General features: G+C 34.2%; 4 protein-coding genes across 12 annotated transcripts; 2 read left to right on the top strand and 2 right to left on the bottom strand.

The window, feature by feature from the left end:
* The first annotated feature begins 912 nt into the window (after nt 1–912).
* On the top strand, nt 913–1374 carry LOC110811907 (protease inhibitor/seed storage/lipid transfer family protein). The gene is made up of 2 exons (XM_022038534.2): nt 913–1255; nt 1349–1374. The coding sequence occupies exons 1-2, from the start codon at nt 913–915 to the stop codon at nt 1372–1374; spliced, it is 369 nt and encodes a 122-aa protein (XP_021894226.1).
* A 611-nt stretch (nt 1375–1985) lies between these two features.
* Nucleotides 1986–4518, bottom strand: SCL3 (scarecrow-like 3). Its single transcript, XM_022038535.2, has one exon. It carries the CDS (start codon nt 3577–3579, stop codon nt 2155–2157), a length of 1425 nt encoding a protein of 474 aa, XP_021894227.2. The 5' UTR covers nt 3580–4518; the 3' UTR covers nt 1986–2154.
* Nucleotides 4519–8754: 4236 nt separating this feature from the next.
* LOC110811880 (indigoidine synthase A family protein) lies at nt 8755–14763 on the bottom strand. 8 transcript variants are annotated; one of them, XM_088215019.1, is made up of 14 exons: nt 14624–14763; nt 14395–14488; nt 14094–14204; nt 13252–13352; nt 12131–12190; nt 11987–12047; nt 11317–11423; nt 11156–11233; nt 10315–10360; nt 10115–10235; nt 9908–9993; nt 9616–9690; nt 9213–9343; nt 8755–9064 (listed from the first exon to the last, which is right to left on the bottom strand). In XM_088215019.1, the coding sequence occupies exons 1-13, from the start codon at nt 14693–14695 to the stop codon at nt 9240–9242; spliced, it is 1116 nt and encodes a 371-aa protein (XP_088071145.1). In that variant the 5' UTR covers nt 14696–14763; the 3' UTR covers nt 8755–9064; nt 9213–9239. The 8 variants fall into 8 exon arrangements, 7 of the variants coding, with proteins under 7 accessions (XP_088071145.1, XP_088071144.1, XP_088071146.1 ...); XM_088215018.1 differs by having other exon boundaries at nt 8755–9343; XM_088215020.1 differs by lacking the exon at nt 9213–9343.
* Nucleotides 14764–15498: 735 nt separating this feature from the next.
* Nucleotides 15499–19989, top strand: LOC110811806 (NAD(P)-binding Rossmann-fold superfamily protein). 2 transcript variants are annotated; one of them, XM_022038383.2, is made up of 9 exons: nt 15499–15852; nt 17407–17519; nt 17676–17729; nt 17861–17945; nt 18181–18286; nt 18789–18875; nt 19003–19100; nt 19191–19300; nt 19782–19989. In XM_022038383.2, exons 1-9 carry the CDS (start codon nt 15549–15551, stop codon nt 19842–19844), a joined length of 1020 nt encoding a protein of 339 aa, XP_021894075.1. In that variant the 5' UTR covers nt 15499–15548; the 3' UTR covers nt 19845–19989. The 2 variants fall into 2 exon arrangements, with proteins under 2 accessions (XP_021894075.1, XP_021894076.1); XM_022038384.2 differs by having other exon boundaries at nt 15652–15852; nt 17412–17519.
* The last annotated feature ends 1423 nt before the right edge of the window (nt 19990–21412 follow it).

The raw sequence follows: 21412 nt of genomic DNA, 5'->3' as shown, positions 1-21412 counted from the left end.
TGAATTATCAAATAATTATATTTGATGAATTTTATCTCAATTTTGGAATAATAAAATTGTGAATATTATACCCAATATTTTAATTCTCAAAACTATAACGAATTTGTCTGACTTAGATTATGTTTTGAATAAATGAATTTAATAAAAAATATAATTTTTATTTAAAATTATATATTTTCTAACTTTTATTAGCTTTTTTTAAAAAAAAATTACATAAAATTCTTACTTTCTAAGCTATTGTTTTATAATTTAATTTACTTAATCTTATATCTCTACGTGTTCCTCTGGAAAATTCAGGCTCAGAAATTTTCTATATTTTACACACCATTTTTGAGACCATGTTTTCTGATTCATACCCACGTATTACAAAAGCTTTAGAAAAAAGCAAAAGAGAACAAACAAAAAAAAAAAAGCAAAAGAAAAAAAGATTTTATAGGAGCCAAATATATATATATATATATAATTTAGGAAAAAAAATAAAATAAAAGTAAAAATATTTTATTAGAAATAGATACATTTTATTAATTAAATAGATATATGCATCTATAATAACATAATTTTTTTTTTAAGAGATAAGAAGAAACACAGTTTGACTTCGAAAACCAATTTTACTGTGTAACTATTTCTTTTTTTTCTTTTGTCATTTCAGCAACCAATTCAAGATTGCTCTGCCTAATGTTCATCAATGAGAGCTTATCTATATATCTATGTATGAAAATAAATATACGCATTGATTTATCACGGCTGACTCTTCAATGTTTGAAAGAAAATTCAGGAATGTACTAAATCGGGTATATATTTTAAAGAAAGAGAGAAAGAAAGCCTCCCAACTCGAAAATCTTTATAACCATCTTACCTGAGTGTGTATATACATGTAGATACGTGTTTGCATATTGATTTAGAATTGGAGAAATGGCAAGAACCAGCTTATTATTCAAGTTTCAGTCCCTGGGTTTGGCCATATTATTGTTGTTACTGGGTTGCATGGGAGTGACTGATAATGTTCCGTCCGAGGAAGATGACTGCGGAGATCTTCGCGGCCTGGGCGTGCTGTTGGGATGCCTGAACTTCATCAGAAAAGATAGAAGTCAGCTTCCGCCGTCTCCGGAGTGCTGCAACTACATAAAGCAGTTTACCATGAAATGCACTTGCCAGATTATCACCAAGGAAATTGAGGAGACAATTAGTATGGAGAAGCTCGTTTATGTTGCCAAATCTTGTGGCTATCCACTCTCTCCCGGAACAAAATGTGGAAGTAAGTTTATTGTTTGATTTTAACTCGGTTTATCTTAGGCTGTACTTTAAGAAAAAATATTTAAGATAAATCCAAAAATGTTTTGTGATTCAGGTTATGAAGTTCCTCCCAGTTCATAAGCCATGGCAGATAGAGCAAGAAGGCTGATAAATTGAAGGAAAAAGAATAAGGCGATATAAGCCATTGCTTTCTTAATGTCTTTTAATGGTGATTCGGTGCTGAATGTTTATGTTGAACAACTGATATTTTAGTTTTAGTAATGAAGATCGTTTCAAAATTAGTATCAGATAATGAATACGCCCGCCATATTTCTCTTTATCTAAGGAAATTACAAGGAAGTTTCCAACTTTGCTACATTTGCAAACACAACATGTACACACACACACACACCAGTTTTTGGGCTAGTTTTTGCTTTTTTTTTTTTTAAGCATCCATCCTATTCCACGTAGCATAGTCCTTAGAATACTCAGAACCCTTGATCTAAAAGAGATAAAGATACTCAATTCGACTAAGGTCAAGCGTCTAGTTCTTCGGCTGGTGTTTACCCTGTTAGTTTCTGCATCTATCCCATTCAAATGCTGTCGCTTAATTCCAGAAAGACAGTGTGCATTTAAGACAGCATTCAATGGTTTTGTTGGGAGCTTAACTGCTCCCATTTTGAACAGAACATAGCTTGAATTATTATGAAGATCATACATATGTGCAAGAGAAGAGAAATATAGAAAAGGAATTCAAAACATGAATCTTAACTAATCATTGCACACTAAAAGATCAGTGTTGGGTTCATTACATTGAGTGGTAAAACAATAACGAAGGAATATCTATACGAGTATATGAAAAACTCAGGCTTCATATATATATATATATATATATATATATAATCATGACCTTATCCATTGTTATTTCCTACAGCTCCAAGCTGATACCGAGAAAAGTGGTCGATCTTGCCAGCAAATTACCACGCAGCCATTCTCCTCTTTGATCCTATAGCCATCGCAACCAAATCCCTCAAGCAATCTCCTTGCTTGCAGCATGCCATAGTAGCTCAAAGGCACATTTCCAAAGCCAGCCAAATCAAGTCTCTGAATCCACCTCTCGAGTTTCTCGTGTCTTTCCTTCCTCTCGGCTCCCTCACATGCTATGATGTTTTTAATTTCCTCTCCAAACATCATCTTCTCAACTTTCAGCCTCTCTAAAGATGTTCTTGATACTGTTGACTCTAGACAATCAAACAATGCGGCATAAGAGTAAAGGGCCTCTAATAACCTGTCCATAAGAGTGGAACCATTATGGTTAGAATCTTGTTCAGTTACCACCATGAGCTTTGGTGATAAACCCCACAGTGCGTTGAGAAAGCTATCCATCTTTGCCGAAGCTGTTGAAGATATTGGTGATGACGAGGTTGAATCAGGACTCGGACTATACCCGTTTCCTATATCTTTCTCAAGCAACTCCCCTAAAGTGCTTTGATTCATTTGGAGGACTCTTTGTAAGTGAATGCCATTTGGACTCTTCAACGCTAATGGGGATTTTGATCTTGATAGTTCGGAATCAGGAGCCAGTAAGGAATGCAATTCAAGAACTGAGCTGATTGCCAAAGCCTCTCCGGTTTTAACCCTCAACTTCTCAACATCCAGATTCTCCAATCTGCTAACAACAGGGTTGAACTGAAATGGGATGTCCAATTTCTCAGCTTCTTCAGTCAATCTATGGGCGATTTGATCCAACACCTCTTTCCTCTGATGAACTGCAGTAATTCTCAAATGAGGCGGCCCTTCAGGCCGCGAATTCAAGGTCTGAAGAAGTGCAATCCACTGAGCAGATTCACCAGCATTGAGATCAATTACATGAACCATCTTTTCTCCTTCCATAGCTTCAACTATAGCTTGATTAGTAAGAACAAAAGCCACTTTCAAGAAAGGAAACATCTCGAAAAACAGCTTCCTCACCATGATTTCTTCGCAAGCCAGAGTTAGTTTAGTGGAATTCAGAGCTTTGTACAGACCAGGCCAGGACTTGAGGATCCTATCGGCAAGGGCCTCCGTGAAATACGAAGCAATTCGCTGCATAGTATCACCATCAGGAGAGGCAAGTTGGGAGATTTGCTCAAGGGCAATATTAGCATTTTCAAGGCTACCAGAGGCTACATGACTGGCACAAGTAAGCAACAAATGGATCAAATACAAACCCCTCTCCTCAGATTTCAGTTCCTTAAGCCAAGGGTAAGGTGAGCCTAAACTAGGTGAGACTGACATCGTGGAAAAAAACTGGAGAGGTGAAGATGTTACAGAAGATGATGCTTCATCCTGAAACATTTGCACCATTAAACAGGCATAAAAACTAATTTTTTTTTTTTCCTTTTTCTGGGTTCTGATTGTTAAAATAGAAAACCAAACAAACACACTTCAACAAAAGAACTCTTACGCCTTCCTCAATATATCTAATTTGCTCATGCAAGAACCAATTTGCATAAGACCGGAAGGATGTGAAATGGTCTGTCTTCTCCAAAAATAACTGACAGCTCACAAAGAAAATGAAGAGAATTGTTTATACCAAGAGAAAAGTTCCTCAGTCAAGTCCACCGGGTTTAGAAAGTAAGAATGGTGTCAGATAAAGTATGCATGGAGATAGAGAAGTAATCAAGCAAATGAAGAGTAATGATTGAACAAGAAGAGGAAGAAGAAAACCCAAAAAAAAACGAAAAAAAGTAACCACGCGCTAGGAGAAGATGATCAGAGATTCAATCAACCGTTTCAGCAAATAATGAAAAAATAATAACAAAGAACTGAAACAACAATGGGAGATGGAACGAAGAAGAAGAAGAACTGAGTAATTAACAGATCAAGAACTAGCAAACTAAACAACGAACATCCAAATCCTTACTGGGTTTCTCGATTCATCAAAAACCCATTTGAAGCCCCATGAAAATTCCAAGCCTTGGCTCCTTTCAACCAAAAACCCCCCCCTTCCCTTCCCTCCCCTCCCTCCCTCACTCTGTTTTATCTGTCCCCGTTGGGAAACAAGTCAAATTTCGGTTCAAATTCAATTAACGCAATCTCTCTCTGCGTTATGTAGGAGTTTGAGTTCAAGGCTACGTTTGTCGAGAGATGAATTTTGTCGTATATTGATTTGTTGTAGCTCACTCTTCCAAAAGGCATATGGAATTTTATGAGAAATTGGGCCTAAAATTTTTGCAGTTGCTCTGTTTTCTTTTCTCTCTCTCTAAAAAGGTTTTGTCTCTACTTTCCGAATTTCTACTCTCTAAAACCTCCGCTTTTATGGTTTTTGTCAGCATATTAGGTGGATAGGGAATCAGGGGGGGAGGAAGAGTAGCTGGCCCAGAAGAAAGGCTTTTATATATTCCCAAAGGTTACAACAATCCAAACATGCCCTAACAAAGACAAACAATACCCTCAGTTTTGTTTCTTTATGGGTCATGGGAAATTGCAAGAAGGCTCCTAAAGCCATTTTTTTTTTTTTCTTTATGTTTTCTAAATCTCCTCTTGTTTTCTCAATGGTAAATAAAAAAAATGAGTACAAAGGATAAATGATTTTATTGAAAAAAATAAACATATGGGTTTTAATTTTATTGAAAAACCCAAATCATATATAAGATAAAATTATAAAATATAAACTAAGATTATTCTCAAAAGTAAAAAAGAATCCAAACATGCTCTAACAAAGACAAGTTAATAGCCTAAAATTTGTTTGGTAGTGGGTAGTGGGAAATTGCTAGAAGAAAGGGTCCAAAAGAATGGATCCAAAACTTGGGTTTTGTTTTTTTTTTTTGCTTTGAAAAGCAATGACCATACAATTGGTTTTTATCTTCTTGATATTAAAGACAAGAATACAAGGAGGTTGAGCAAAGTTCCAAAAGTAGATATTAGTACATTTATCTCTTCTTGTTTGAAAAATGAGAAAATCCCTCTTCCTATTCTTTTCTCCTTTCCTCTATTTATTTGTTTTTCTTCTCGTGTTTGGAGATCGAGACACGTAATTGTAATGCGTACTCGTGTCATATTAATCACGTTATTATATTTTTTTAATTAAATTTATAATATTTCGAACGTACCGCGTTTCTACCAGTCTGTACTGTTAAAGTTTTAAAATTATACGTAAACGATATTTATTTTTAGATGTGATTTTTTCTTACTCGTCAAATAATCAGATCTAGTCAAAACTTAAACCATTTAATTTTAGTTGACAAAAAGCAACTAACTTCTATAATTAATTAATGCCTATAAGTGTGTGTGTGTGTCTATATATATATGTATAATCAAACTAAATACATATTCTCTTTATATTTAAGTTTAAGCAAAATTCCACATAAGGTTTCTTTTATAAGTAATTCCACTCTTTTGAAAAAAGATAAAAAAAAAGACAAAATAAAAATAAAATGTTGAAAACGTGGATACAACAAATAATGCATGGCAGCATTCAATCTTCATTTTCTTTTATTTCACGTGATATCAAATAAATCAACCAAAACACATCCACATGGACTGGCAATATTATTTTCAGAAAAAGAATTTCAATATGACATTTTAATATAGGCATGTAGACATATATATACACGTATACATACATACATACATACATATATATATATACCTTTAAATTCCATGCCACGAAAATGACATAAATTGACACGCAAGGGGTAGAAATCAACCAGACAAAAACAATTTTGGTTTTATAATTTGTAATAATTATAAGGGTTAGTGAATTTAATTTGGACACTCAAGTAAATTTTTACTATATCATAATATCCAAATAAAATAATTTAATTATTACAAAATATTTATAATAATTACAAGATTTTATAATGAAGTACCTCAAACAATAAGAAATTTGTTATTTATTTGTTTCCATTAAGGGTATTTTTAAGTTAATTTTCTTACAAATAAACTAAATTTACATACTTCACCATATTACTAAACATATATTTATGATTTTTCAATTCAGAATAATGTATATGAAAAGACAAACATAGGGTAATTAAAATAATGAAATACATATACTTATCAACCAGAGTAATTATATACTTTCATATATATTTTTTTTTAATCTTAATATAATCTCATTAGAACTTGGGGCATTTGAATTTGAGCCATTAATGACTCAGTATTTTGGTCAAGAATTGTGGGTTTGTCTGAGTTTTTTTTTTTTTTTTTTCTTTCTCCACTTTTCTCTTGTGTTTAAAAGAGAAAAGAAAGAAATGGCATGTTTGGTAAGGGAACAAACAATATTGAATAATGGGTTAGTCTTGACCAGTAAATGACAGATGTGATCACTTTCAAACATTGTCTACTGAGCAATTTGGTGAGAATATAAACAGAGTGGAAAGAAAACAAATTAGGTGAAGTTGGAGAAGTGCTGCCAAACAAGACTTAGAAATGGAGTTACTTACAAGGAGGACTAATTTCCTTCTCAATATTCATTAAGTATATACATTAATCATAACAAAAGTACAAATAATATTTAAAATAAAAATACGAACGATACATACAGAAATATAATTAATTCAAAATTTATAAAAAAAATAATAATATATCAACCGTTCATCATCGAACGTAGTTTATATTTTTTGAGACGAGTATTTTTTTTTTTATTGTAATAGTTTATAAAACCTGATTAAATTAAGGACCGCCTTTGTTAAATTCCAAATTACAAAGGTTGAATTTTGAGGACTTTAATTTATTGGTATGAGAAACAGCAAAAACATTTGGACCCACTTGGATACTTTAGGTTGTCTTTTGAGACTTTGGACTGTCTTCTGAGTTATAAATCTCCAAAGGTACACTTTCACAGGTTTTTGAGAGAGGTGGGATTTTTTTTTTTTTTTTCTTTTTCAAAATTTTGAAGTTAAAAAAAATAGTTTTGAGTGATTTTATTATTATTTTTAATTATTATTTATACCATATTGATTATCAGTTATATGTAATTAACTGATATAATGTCAAAAATTACAAAAGACAAAACATTTAGATGCACTGTAGATAGATATGAAATGGAGCCATCATAATTTTTTTTTTTATTAAATTCAATAAAACACAAGAAGTAAACTATTTGTTAAAATAATTAGATTGCACTTGAGATATATTATACCCACACTTTAAAGCTACATTTGAGATATATTAAATAATTAATTGATAAATTCATATTTATTTTAACTTAAAAATTGTACAAATACTTTGTAAAATGATTTAACAATGACCTCATACTTATCTTCTTTAATGGCAAAATGTAAATTCTCATTTCGAAAAATAAAAATTCAAATCTCGCAACAAATTATATCAAATTGTGCATGAAAACATTAGCACACAAAATTCAAACTAGAAATTAAAAAAAAAAATGGAACCGAAGACAAACAATGGATAGAGGAGTGAGGACAAGATGCTACAATACCAAATCACTTCAGAATCTTCCTCTCCACTGTATGGATCTCTTCTCTCCCTAAAAAAGGGATTGAAATGCAAATATATATATATATATATATATAGAAAGTTAGTAGCTAAAAGGGATTAGGAAAAAAGAAGTCTTCTAGTCGTTTGCCAACTATTTCAGAACTTTTATTTTATTCAAAAACTTAATTGGCATTGATGGAGTGTAAGGTTTTAGGGTTACAAAAACCCTGTATATTTATTATACAAGTCTTGTTTCCACCAAGATCTGAAAAGAAAGGATCGTCTTTCATGCATAAAATAAGGACACATCAGAATTTGGGACAAAAATTCAAGAAGGGTATCTCAATTTTCCATCAGATTTTTCGCAACAAAAGGACAAAATCCCACTCTAAACAAGTGCACAACTGTACAGGCTATTTATTACAGGAATCATAATTTCAGACACAGATCAAATAGAAGGTCCCAGCTGGCAGTTATCAAACAGTAATAATAGTAAGAAACACAATAATATGTAAAGGCAATTGCATTTTTCAAATTAATAGTAACAGCTTTGAAGAAGAAATACAAGAATACAAATAAAAATGAATAGTTCAACTGTTCTTATTACAGTTCAAATTATGATACAAGAATACAACAGAGGTGAAACAATAGTTTGTCCAGAAAGAAAGTCTATGAAAAAACTTTACACTGCTTTTCATTCTCTTTCAGTAGTAGAAAGCAAAAGAAAGGAGAAAGGCACATCAAATCAGATCGAGATCAATGTTCTAAATGTGGCTTCTTCTTTGATTAGCTAATACATCAAGACATAACTACATTGTATTGCATCATCAAAATCGCATAACTAAGACTATGCTTCAATTGTTTTTGTGCCATAAACATTTTTTTTCTTGTGCAGAGTCAGATAAAATAGTAATTGCTCTTTAAAAACACATGTAAGAATGGTTCTTACGGAGTTCCAACATGTAAATTCTCGACCTGCAAGTTACTAGATCCTGGATATGTATGGACAGATGACGCATGCATATAATTCAGCTTCTCACATGTAAAGATATTTTGATGTCATATAAAAAATTATTGACAATAAATGGAAACATATGAACAAAAACATGGTTATCCCTTTAAAATGTCAGACACTACATACTTGCCTCAATCTTCTCACATCTTTGGACCCTACATGGCTCATGGAGCTTAGAACTTTTTTCTTTTTTTTTTTTTTGATAAGACAACTTAAACTACGCCTAAGCTGACGTCAAAAAGAACGATTGCAAGGTTAACCAAAATTCCATAGAGCATGAATTAACGGTGATTACTTCTGTGATGACGTTGAAGAATTAACTCGTGGGCAAGAACACTTGGGAGGATCAGAGCACCATAACTGTGACTTACTATCTACATTGGCAATTACCTGTGAAAAAGAACATAAAAAGCTAGCCACTGCAGATGCTAAATAAACAAAAAGGATTTATTCTCTTTTTTTTTAAATCAAAGGAGTAATTCTTGGCATGATCTGATGGCCAAAGAAAACTGATCCAAACCCAGACAGAAAGCCTAACCTACAAATATGTAGGGTGGGGATGGTGTCAGAGAAAATGCAGAGTGATTAGAAAGGACTCTGAGATGCTGTCGTGCAGAGAAGTTTGGTAATGCACTGAAGTTTTCTCATGCCATCTCCATAATTGTCCTCCTGGAAAGGAACATGTTCTAATACAAATTACTTATAACCGGGCAGGCCACTTAGAGACATCTACAACCAATGAAAAGAATAGCGAAGTCTTGGATGGCCTGTTTACAACTTTATTTACTCAGCATAGGACCAAATTTGAAAGGTGACAATATTAAGAGGCTTTTGCTGTTTGTAGGATGAACCTCCAACAGTTAAAATGGTCATGTCACTTCCATACCAAAAGATGCTCCCTTTTTCTGATGCTTTAATATCAAATCAGAATCAAAGCTTACCTTGTTCCCTGAGCTGTGCAAGAGCTACAGCAACATTAGCACCGACAGCAGCATTATTTTTTACAAGCGCAATGTCTAAACTAGGTTAAGAAAATCAATCTAGAAAGAAAATGTATAACCGAATATAACTAGTAAACCGTAAAAAAGCACAACTCATTTTTCCATTTCAACTTCAGTCAGTCATAATTAATTAGTCTAATCATACTCAGGCAACGTACGCTATGCACGAGCGATATAAAAAACTGCACATATAGTACATAGGATTAAAAAAGTATTAACACTTGAAGGATACTTGAAGCAAGAGACATCCCTCCAGTTAATTCATTTATTCTTCTAAGCAAGAAAGGTGTCTCAGCATTTCCTGTTATGTTTTGGTCCCTGCGAATCCAAGTCCAACCATGCAATAACTATTAAAGATAAGGGTACAACACATTAAGATTTAAAAAATTGTTGGAAAAGGCAAAGTGTTAGGTCTCAAATTGAAACAAAATAAATCCACCTAGCTTCTCCAAGTGCACGCTGGATGGCAGAATCAATTAAGCGTCCAGAAGCCGAGTGCTCTTTTGGAATTGGAACAGCAATCAGAATTCCACTTTGAAGACTAAGTTTCATGCTTGCATCTGCCGACGAACCAGAAAAATAAAAAAAAGAACAATTCATATGGGAAAAATAATCAAGTGATACAAATTTTATGCTTGCCTATTAGTCGAGCACAATCTTCAGGGCTATCTACACGACATGGCACCTACATCATTGTCAAAAACAAAACATTTAGAAGTCACTTTTAAAGTCTTAATATTCAATCATAACTTTGTAGACATCATGAGCAATAGTCTCAAATCTACGTTCTAAATTGTCCTGACATACTAGCTTCTAAGTTTGACCATGCTACTCTACTTTCCAAGAAACAAAATGATCTTCACTCATTCTTTTAAGAGGCCTTATTCAACAATTAACATCCCGCAACAAGATTTTCAACAATCCTCCTGTCTCCAATGGACAAAAAGTGACCTAAAAGAAAAAACACTCTTACAAGACTTGACTCCACCACCATGCGCAGGATTTCTTCTTTTCAATTTTGTTCTTCCAGCATAAACTTCAACGGGAATCTAATAATATAAAAATTTTATCCAGCATTTCTAAAGTACATTTTTTTTAAATATAGCATTTCTAAAGTACATATGTTTGAGAGACCAAAAACAGCTATAAAGTATATTTAAAATATATAAGTATCAAAAAAAGGATAAATGGAATCAAAGTTCCCATCAGCAAAAGTTCCATATCGGACGACTCTTAAATAGCATGTAATAAAGATTATTCAAACACTTCTCATTAGTTTAATATTGCTAGAAGAGAATTAGGCGGCTCCTAGCCACTATGACCATCAAACAAAAACACAACCTTTGCATGAATTTCTCTTTGGCCAAAGAGTCCGTGCAGAATGAAACTATGAGCACTAAACTTCTGCTGAAGATCTCAGCTATCTAAAGGAATCTAAATGACACCATAATGTGCTTATAAACACGTTGACAAATAATACCTTGCACCCACTTGTTTCAGTGAAAAAAGCTGGGAATTCATCAGTATTATAAGCAGCAACACATACTCCTTGAGTTTCCTGGACAATGCAAAAGCTAGTAATATGTATTTTGTAACGTAAAGCTGAGCTTTCTAATGATATTTAAGAGAAGTGTAAAATACCAAGTATTCAAGTGTTCGTTTAATATCTAATATTGATTTTACACCAGCAGAAATTACTGCCACTGGAGTCCTTCCCAAGTCAATAAGATCAGACGATATATCCATTGCTGCAAATAAAATGCCATAAACAAACAACTGAGATGCATCACTTATTCAAAATTCCTTAATTTCCAGAAAATAAATATAGAAAGTTCTCATGTGTTTAACAACAATTTAATAGTATTGCATGCTAGTGATATTGAAAGACCCTAATTATTAAATGCACTGCTGTTTCTCATGGCTCATAAAAAGGTGCTCTTAGAACTTAAAGTGTAGCCGACATTGTCCTAGCTCAAAATGACAAGGCCATTCTCTCTTGTTTGAGCACCAAGAAGATAGATTATAAATTATAATAATACAGAATAGGAAGCTCCTAAAGTGGCCATATTTCGATAATAAGATGAACATAAACGTGTAGGGAAGTTAGTGAAAAGGAATAGGAAGATTTCATTTCCTTTCCCAAATTTTGAAAAGTTTTACAAGAAAGAGAATAGGAAGATTTATTTTCCTATTTCCTAGATTTGTTATTTTCCTAAAGCAGCACGCATGCAAAGATATAGTTTGATATTGAACACTGGAATCTAAACTTAATGAGTTAGAGCTTCATAGTCTTATCTGGATCAAAACATACTATGCTCGCCATGTTTATGTACGCCTCCAATCCCACCGGTAACAAAAACATGGATGCCAACCTACACAAATGTTTAAACTGAGTACAACAAGAAACCATCGTTAAAAAAACAGCATTAAGGATGAGCAGGAACAGAATAATTACCATAGAAGCAAAAAACATGGTTGCAGAAACAGTGGTCGCTCCATTCCCTCTGGTAGCCACCTGGAAGGCAGTGCAAAATTTACTTGTGCAACTGAAGAACCAAGAAATCAAAATGTTGTTCTAAGAACTTATATTTAAGACATTTTTTCCAGAAGTCTCATAGTAAGATAGAGACAAACGTATATTTACACTAATTTGGTTATTTAAAAACAATATTTACACTAATTTGGAATAAAACTAGTAAAGGAATGGCGAGGAAATAAAAGAAGGAAAACAGTGGTTTTAAAGGAAAAGAAAAACTAGAAATTTAAAAAAGAAAGGAAAAGAAATGAAAGTATGGTTAAAATTTGTTGGTTTAACTATATAAAGAAACGAAAATAATTAGCTATAATACCCTTTTATTGATAGAATGATATGCTGAGTAGTTAAAGGTAAAATAAAATTTTTTCCCCTTCAAAGTTGTTAAGTCCTTTCCTAAACACTCATTTTCCCCAAATTTGGAGGAACCAAAAAATTAGAATTTTAAGAGACATGAAGGATGCTCACTGTCCCTCCCTTTACTATCTGTAGATTTTTGTCCAAACAAGTGAAAAGATGGTGAGGGTGTCATCGTTTCTTTCCCTTTCCAATCCACTTCCCCTAATTCTAAGGTAATGACATATGGTGACTTGGTATTCTAACATCATATGACTGAAGTGATTTTCTTCTTTAACAAGTTAAACTGGGATAAGCAGCAGCATAAAGAACAGGCAAGGTTCACATACACAGATAAACACAAAAAATAGACTAAATAGGTCTAATTCTAAAATATGACATTTGTTCAGCAATCTAATTGTAAACCTTAATTTAGAAATGATTTAAGAAGTTTCATGACTGGCTCAGCTGCTGCCCAATGACATACATAGTTAGACCAGACAAACTTATAATGTTGAACATCGCAACAATCAACACTCAGTTTTGTTCACTTCAAGTCAGGAACTATTTATTTCCTAGCATAATGGAGAAACAATACTCCTCTGCACAAAAGCACCCAACCCAAGAAACATGCAAGAACTATCATGATATAAATGCATGAGGTAAAAGTGTTAGAAAATACAATTAATATTCTATGTTCTACTCACCACATGTGCAATGTCCCGCCGAGCTGTCTTCTGAACTCTAGTTCCCAAATTAGCAAGCTTATCCAATTCTTTGTCATTCAAACCTACAAACTTCAACAGCTCTGGAACATTATCAAACGGCTGAAAAGATCTATTTTGTTTATTGATGTGTTTAAGAACATTAAGTTTTAAAGGTCTATAACAAATTCCAAACAAGCTGCAAATATGTGGCCAACCCAGCATAAATACAAAAGATCCTACAAAAGTATTGAGGCCCACAAAATCAGCTCTATGAAAACCTAAAACCACCTTCACGGTACTGAGGCCTATCTAGTATATCAGACGCATACTCAGAGGATCAATAACACAAAAATCAACACAATGCACCATTTTACAATAGCCTCCTAGCATTCCTTTTTCCTTTCATCTTTCTTTTCTCTTTGCTGAAGTGCGAAAAATAATCTTACAAGATCATAAACCAAAGATTAACATGAACTTGGATAACATTATCTTTCTAGTTGATCCACAATATGCATTTATTCAATCACAGTAAACATCATAAAAAAATCTATATGTCTCGAGCAACCCACTGTACCAGAAATTAGGATAGAGTTTATTCACCAAAATTAATCTATTCTACTTTTAACTCTTTTATCAGCTAATCTTTCAAGCAACTTTTTTAAAAGCAATAAGCTAAAATCACAAATTAAACCCTACTTAAGCTTCATTTACTACATATTAGATCTTTCATTGAGAACTAAGGCCTACACATACAATAAAGACAAATATAGGTCACATATAAAAATGCAATTAAATGTAAATGCACAACAAGACTCACAAAAAGAAAGCTAAAATATGAATACCTATGCATGGTGTTCCCTCCAAAATAGCAATGGTTGCTGGAACTGCTCCATTTTCCCTGACAATTGCTTCCACTTCCCTTGCTGTTTCCAAATTTTGAGGGTAAGGCATCCCTGAAATTACATGGAAATCATCAAACAGATAACATACATCCCAACTCAAAAGTAACATAACCGAAATTAAGAGTTCGGTTAAAATCAAAGTCTGCTATAGAATTCTCTATCAAACTTCACAGAATCTGATAATAAACAGCGCAATTAAGAGCTAAAATGGAAATAAACAAACAGAACTTAAAGATATTACCGTGGGAAATGATAGTGGATTCCAGGGCAACGACCGCGCGGCCACTTGACAGAGCATCAGAAACTTCAGATGAGACTTTCACCACATTTTCAATCTAGGTTCACATGAAAAATTCAATCTCTCTTAAGTTTCGTAATATACTACCAAGCAAAAAATTGGAAATCGGTGAAACTGAGTTTTCTTTTTCTTTTTTTGAAGAAAAAAGATAATAACGTTTATCGATTACAACCTTGCTGTTTAGCTGAGAGGGATGAAGATGATTGTGGAGATTGGATAATCTTAGGAGGGCCGAAGACTCCATTTTCTCTTGGCTTCGCGACTCTCTGACTGAACAGGAAGCGTACTGCTATTTTCTTTTTTATTAACGCATAATTATTGGTATTAATAAAGATTATTTAAATTATTACTAGAAAAATATTTATTTAACAATAATTTATTAAATTATTCTCCACAAGTGAATATATATAAAAAAAATATATAAGTTATTTTTACTGAGATTTTTAATATTACTAAAATGTATTTGACTCTAAATTTAATATAATCTTTATCAAGAAAATTCTCTTATTCTTAAAATATATATTTTTAAATATATAAATAATATAGTAAACATCTAGATACACAAAGTGTATTTGAGTGTAAATTCAAATAAAATTTTAAAATATATAACTAAAAATTATATTATTTAGTCAAACATCAATATAAAAATAATACATAAAATTTTTAAATATAAAAAGAAATTAATATTTTTAATTAATTACAATTATATATTATATATTATATAATTAATATTTAAAATTTTAACTCCCTTGTACTACATGATAGATATTTAGTTATATTAAAATTAAACTTTAATTTAAAATTATTAATTAAATAATTATAAATTTTACTAAATAAAAATATTTAACAAAAATTTCAGTGAAATTATAATTAGTTCAACAGGTTATCATTTTAAAAATATTTTTCATAAAAAGTAAAAGAGGATTTTTTAAAAAATAAAAATAAATAAATTGTCTGAAACTTGCTCTTCAGGCCCACGGGCCACGAGTTTGCAGCTGCACCACAAAAAATTTGATAAATTACCAAAAAAAAACAAAAAGGCACGTTTCTGATAGCTCAACTTCTTTTCTTCTCCCGCTCTTTCACATTCCTCCTTAATGGCGTCCTATCTAAATTTCACTCCAATCTCTGAATTCTCCCTCCCGCTCTCAAAAAGCGCCATAACTTCACCAAGAGTCCCTCTTCTCTCTCTTCCTTCACTGACTTCCGCTTCTGGATATTTCTCTTTGAAGAGCTCTGCGAACCGTGGAGGAGGAGGTGGAGGATCATTATCAACAATTATTCATGCTATCAAAGAAGAATTGATCCAATCGCCGAGTTCGGATTCTAGCGTTGATTCTGAAAATGCATCTCCGGCATCCTCTAAGGTCGTCCTCGTCGTTGGCGGCACCGGTGGTGTCGGTAAAAATTCTTCCATTCACCTGCTGCTGTATTTGCTGCTTGTCTGTGTGTTTTAGATGACCAATGGTTCTGTTCTATGTGAAGAATTTATCGTTTTGTACATGTTCTCTTGTCAAATTTTTGCTAGAGTTCGTAATGATATTTCCTTGAGTTGCGTTCCAAATTATGAGACATTTCAGTTTTGATCCTTTTTCGGGATTTTCGCTTGTTGTTTGTGTTCTTGAATTTTGAGAGATGCAAAACGTGTCTTGTGTGAGGAGATTTGTGGTGGTGACAAAACCAGTGGCAGCGAAGAAATTGGAGGAGACCGAGTGACGGACGTTTTACGTTAACTTAGTGTTTGAAATTAATGAAAAGTTGGCAAAGGCTAGTTCGTGGCCACTATAGCGTTCTGAATTAATCCAGAGAAGAAGTGAAAATTCTCAAGAACCAATAAGCTTTATTTTGACTCAATTGGAAACAGAGAGTTCATTACAGTCCTATTATATTGCCATGACCTGAATTAAATTAGAAGTTCCTAAAGCCTCATCCTCGAAATTAAGCCTTCTGGCTCTTTTGCTTGGGCGGCATTTTGAAGTTTTGCGGATCTCAATTTTCTCAGGGAAATTAGTCACTAGCTGCTTCAACAGGAAATCTCTCTTCATGTAGAAAAACCATCACTGCAGCTGCTGCATTATACTTCTAAGCTTTTGCTAATGCAAAAATCTTTAGATGTATACTGTTTCACATTCTGATATCTGTGTTACCTATTTCACATTCTTGTCCATGGTTCTTGAGTTGATAATAAGAATTTTGCATATTACTGTTGTTACACCACTGCAGCAGTAGAACGTGGGGAAGATAGCCATTGCAGCAGACCCAGTCAAGGCAGTTGATCCTATTATCCCATTTTTGATTTCATGCTCTTCTCCATTACGTAGTTGCTTAAGAGTAGAGATTTTTTCAGTTAACTCTTCATGTATTTAAAGTTTCAAACACCAGCAACGAGAGCATCGGATTTGAATTGCAAAAAGCTGTGGTTTATTCTCACCCTAAGAGAATTTCTTCATAAATTTCTATTGGTTTCTGACTGAGACCTATCAACTGTGAATAAAATTATTGAGTTAATGATAAGAATCTTGTGTATTACTGTGAATAACAGTTAGGTGGTTCTCTATTCTAAATCATGGAATCCAATGTTTGATAAATCCATTCAGTTGTTAACTTAAACTATTTTGAACTTGAGGATTTTTTCCAGTGTTGGTCTACTGCTTCCCTGTTAAAACGAAAAAGCAATACTGTCCATTCCCATGGATGGAAAGTAGTGCATCTGGTTTTCAGTTGAAGCTTTTGGAAAGATGATTCTAGCCTTTTAAATCAAATGTAAAATCTTGTCTTAGCAATGTGTTTTTCTTGCTTTTTGATGAGCTAGAAGAACACAAAATCTCACTTAATGAGCGCTTGAATTCTTTTTTACTTCTCTGGAAACCTTCCTACTAAATGAAAAAAGGTTGTCTCAAATATCTTTTGCATTTCATTTTTAGTCAATAAATAAATCAAATTAGTTCATTTCAGGGCAGTTGGTTGTGGCATCACTAATTGATAGGAAAATCAAATCACGGTTGTTACTACGGGATCCTGAGAAAGCAACTACTCTGTTTGGTAAACAAGATGATAACATACTACAGGTGCAGCTTTTTTTCTGTTTTGGATAATCATTTCCTACTGATATTAATGCCCCACTTGCTTACTGTAATTTTATAGTGAATTACTTCTTTTCGCATCACATTTCTCCCTCTTCAGGATGTAAACCTTTATTGTAAAGAGCTTTTAAAACGTGATAGGTTTTTAAAGGGGACACTCGAAACCCAGAGGATCTAGATCCATCTATATTTGAGGTTTGCGTTTCTTTTTCAATCTCAATAGAAATGTTTTCTTTTCTGTTGTATTGGTAAAAGGAAAAAAAATTTCTTAGGATGCCTGATAAGTATTGATTTTCAGATGTATCTGGCGTTGAAAACTTTTGCAGGGTGTCACACATGTGATTTGTTGCTCTGGAACAACAGCCTTTCCCTCAAAGCGCTGGGAGGGGGATAACACACCTGAAAAAGTGGGTATGAACCTTTCCTTCCTGACAATGGATTTACGAGAAAATAAATTATGGTAATTAACTTTCCTCTGGTTTTCAGCTAGCATCTAGTCACTAAACCTGTGTATCACATATAATTCATTGTCTTAATAAATAAAAGAACAGTCTCCCATCCAAGATGGGGTTCATAAGTTTGTGCACTTGATCACAGATCTTGTTGTATGCCATATATGTTAATCACTGGATTGTCCCTTTTGAAGATTGGGAGGGTGTGCGAAATCTTGTTTCTGCACTGCCTCCATCATTGAAGAGAATAGTTCTTGTTTCATCGGTTGGTGTAACCAAGTTTAACGAAATACCTTGGAGGTATGACTTGTAACCTCTCTCTCTCTCTCTCCCCATCACTCCCTTCCCATTTTCCCAGATTGAATTTGAATCCAAGATTGGACATGAGATATGCTCTAAAAGGGAAGATGTGATTGCTGGGCTAAGCCTGTCATCACGAACCTAACATTATTAGATGTAATTCTTTAGATGTTGAAGTTACTAATGTGATAACAAAGTTAGCATTTACTATTTCCCTTTATTTTTTTATTATTTAAATTAAATAAAATTATCTCAAATTTTTTTCTTTTGAAGAAATTCCAGAAATTATCCCTCTATAAGCGATTCAATGTTTTATTTTAACATAGTAGGCAGGGTTGTTTCTCTTATCTTTTAATAAAATTTTCGGCCTGTGAAATCTAACAGTGATTGACTCACAAGTACATGTGAGCACCATAATACTTGTTCTTCAATCAAGCAAGTAGAAAATTTTCTTTTTGTCATACTCAATGTTTGAGTATCATATTTCTTATTATTTCTGCAGCATTATGAACCTATTTGGTGTTCTCAAGTATAAGAAGAAGGGGGAGGATTTTCTTCGAAATTCTGGTCTTCCATTTACCATTATCAGGTCATTGGCTAATAGTAACACCTCTATTTTTTCTGAAATTGGGAACATAGTACTTGTTTTTGAGGCAAGATGCATGCCATCATTTACTCTTCAATTTATGCCTTATAGAATGTGTTGCATGTATCAGAGCTGGTAGATTGACAGATGGACCTTACACGTCTTATGATCTGAATACTTTGCTCAAAGCCACTGCTGGGAAAAGGCGAGCAGTTGTTATTGGTCAAGGTAGGATGTCATTTAGTTTCTTTTTTTTTTCTCATGAATATATATATTAATATCTTCTTTCTTTTCTGCTGTTTGTGATTATGTTCCCAGGAGATAAACTAGTTGGAGAAGTTAGCAGACTTGTGGTTGCCGAAGCTTGCATACAAGCATTAGACATAGAATTTACCAATGGCAAAATTTACGAGATCAACTCAATTGAGGTAATATTTCAGTTAGAGAGTCTCTGGCCTGGACTTGATATACTTCCGTATATATTTTGTTCATCATTATTAATTCCTTCTGTATCTTTTATGTGCATAAAGTCATTCATGGTTTGTTCACTTTGTGACAATCCATATTCAGGAGGCTATTCTCATGCCACTTGACACTGGTGATTTAAAACAATATTTGCATATAAACATCCAAGAAAATGGAATATAGAAGGATATAAATTGCATATACATATATAATATAATCTATGCAGAGATATATATATATATATATATCTCTAAAACAAAGTACTGAACAAGATTTACCAAAGAACATGCAGAGACCTGGTACTGAAAATTGCTTCAACCAATTTGCATGAGTTTCATTAGGTATTTTTATTCTGCATGTTTGCAACTTCTGGAATTTAGTTAAGAGTTCAACCACCTTACCTTCTACATTACATTATTCTGGGAAACTTGTTCCATTTTACAGGGAGAAGGTCCGGGAAGTGATCTACAGTTGTGGCGGGAGTTATTCAGAGCTGCCGAAGTCTGATTACTTGATTTGCTTGTGGAAATTTTTGGCCGCTATTGATTTAACAAGTCGCTGTACATTAGTTTTGTGTATATGTATGTAGTCAGATTCACTACTGTGAGCTCCATATCAAGATCAAATAAAAATATCAAAATTGGATCTTAAACTTCATATAATGTAACACTCCGTTTTTTTTTCTAACGGTATACGATAAAGCACTCATACAACACAATATCGAAATTCCATATTATTCCAACCATGCACAAGAGAAACTTGTCCGCCTTCATTATTCCAAATCAATTGTACATACATCTCTACCTCTACAGCACATAGTAACACAATATCAAACATTCCTAGATGTTCAATATCCAGACTAAACCATCCTTTCAAACTACTTTAAATCACAAACAAAACTTGTGCCCTATGGCACTACCGACGGGGCTCCGTTACCAGCCGCTCAGATCCCAATTTCGTTCTTACTCCACATGTGAATGATGAGAAGTGAGTTCACATAACTCAATACGATAAAAATCAAGTTGTAAGTGCAATATGCAGTGACAAGAATTTTCAGAAATGTCTATATGCATTTATCCTACCCGACCCAACACAACTCATAACCCCCTTCCTACACCAATCATCAAGGTCCTATTCCAAGGAAATAGCACGGCCAAGCAACCACACCCACCCAACAATCATCCATTAACTCCCGTCACCAACATCGGCGACTCATACGCTCTTCCCCCATCTCCCGACCTCATGAGGCCACACACACACACACAACCACCTTCATTCCACGTCACCAATATCGGCGACTCATATCCATATCTCCACCTCTGACCTAATAGGCCACGCACACACACAAACACCATTATTCCGCGTCACCAACATCGGCGACTCATACTCACTCCTCCACCTCTCGACCTAAAGAGGCCACACACACACACGAATACCATCATCTCACGTCACCAACATCGGCGACTTATACTCACTCCTCCAACTCTCGACCTCGTTGGGCCACGCACACACACAAACACCATCATCTCCCGTCACCACCACCCGTGACTCATACACCCTCCTACCACTCTCGACCTTGCTAGGCCACACCCACACACATATCCCCTCCCCGCGCCACCAACATCGGCAGCTCAAACCGCCCCCACCAACGGCCTCCAAATCTCTCATCCCAAACTGCACGCTCCCATCTCCCCTTATACCATGCTAATCCCAAGCGCTCTAACTTACTAAATCCTACTGACCACATTACTCCTCTTCTCTCATCCAATCCCCCTCAAATCCTGTTTCCTAGTCCCCTCTGCCGTACCTTCCAGCCCCCTTCCCTCTCCTACCGCCCCTTACCCGCCACCTCCCGTTTCCTATACACTTTTGCCTACCTAGGGCGATTAACCTCTCAGCTTGCACCGTCTCACGCCACACACACGCCCTCACCACCGTACATTTCGGGGAAACACGTCGCCGCCTATTAGCGGCTCCCTCCACATCCCCACCCACGCACACACCACACACACACCTCTTCTGTCCTCTCGAGTTTTTATCCCACCCGCGCCCCTTAGATTGTCCTCTCACATCCT

The sequence above is a fragment of the Carica papaya genome, chromosome 3 (genome assembly GCF_054855325.1).
Source record: "Carica papaya isolate Zhongbai chromosome 3, ASM5485532v1, whole genome shotgun sequence".
NCBI lineage: Eukaryota > Viridiplantae > Streptophyta > Magnoliopsida > Brassicales > Caricaceae > Carica > Carica papaya.
The sequence above is the reverse complement of the archived record's forward strand: the minus strand, read 5'-3'. Positions and strand labels throughout refer to the sequence as shown.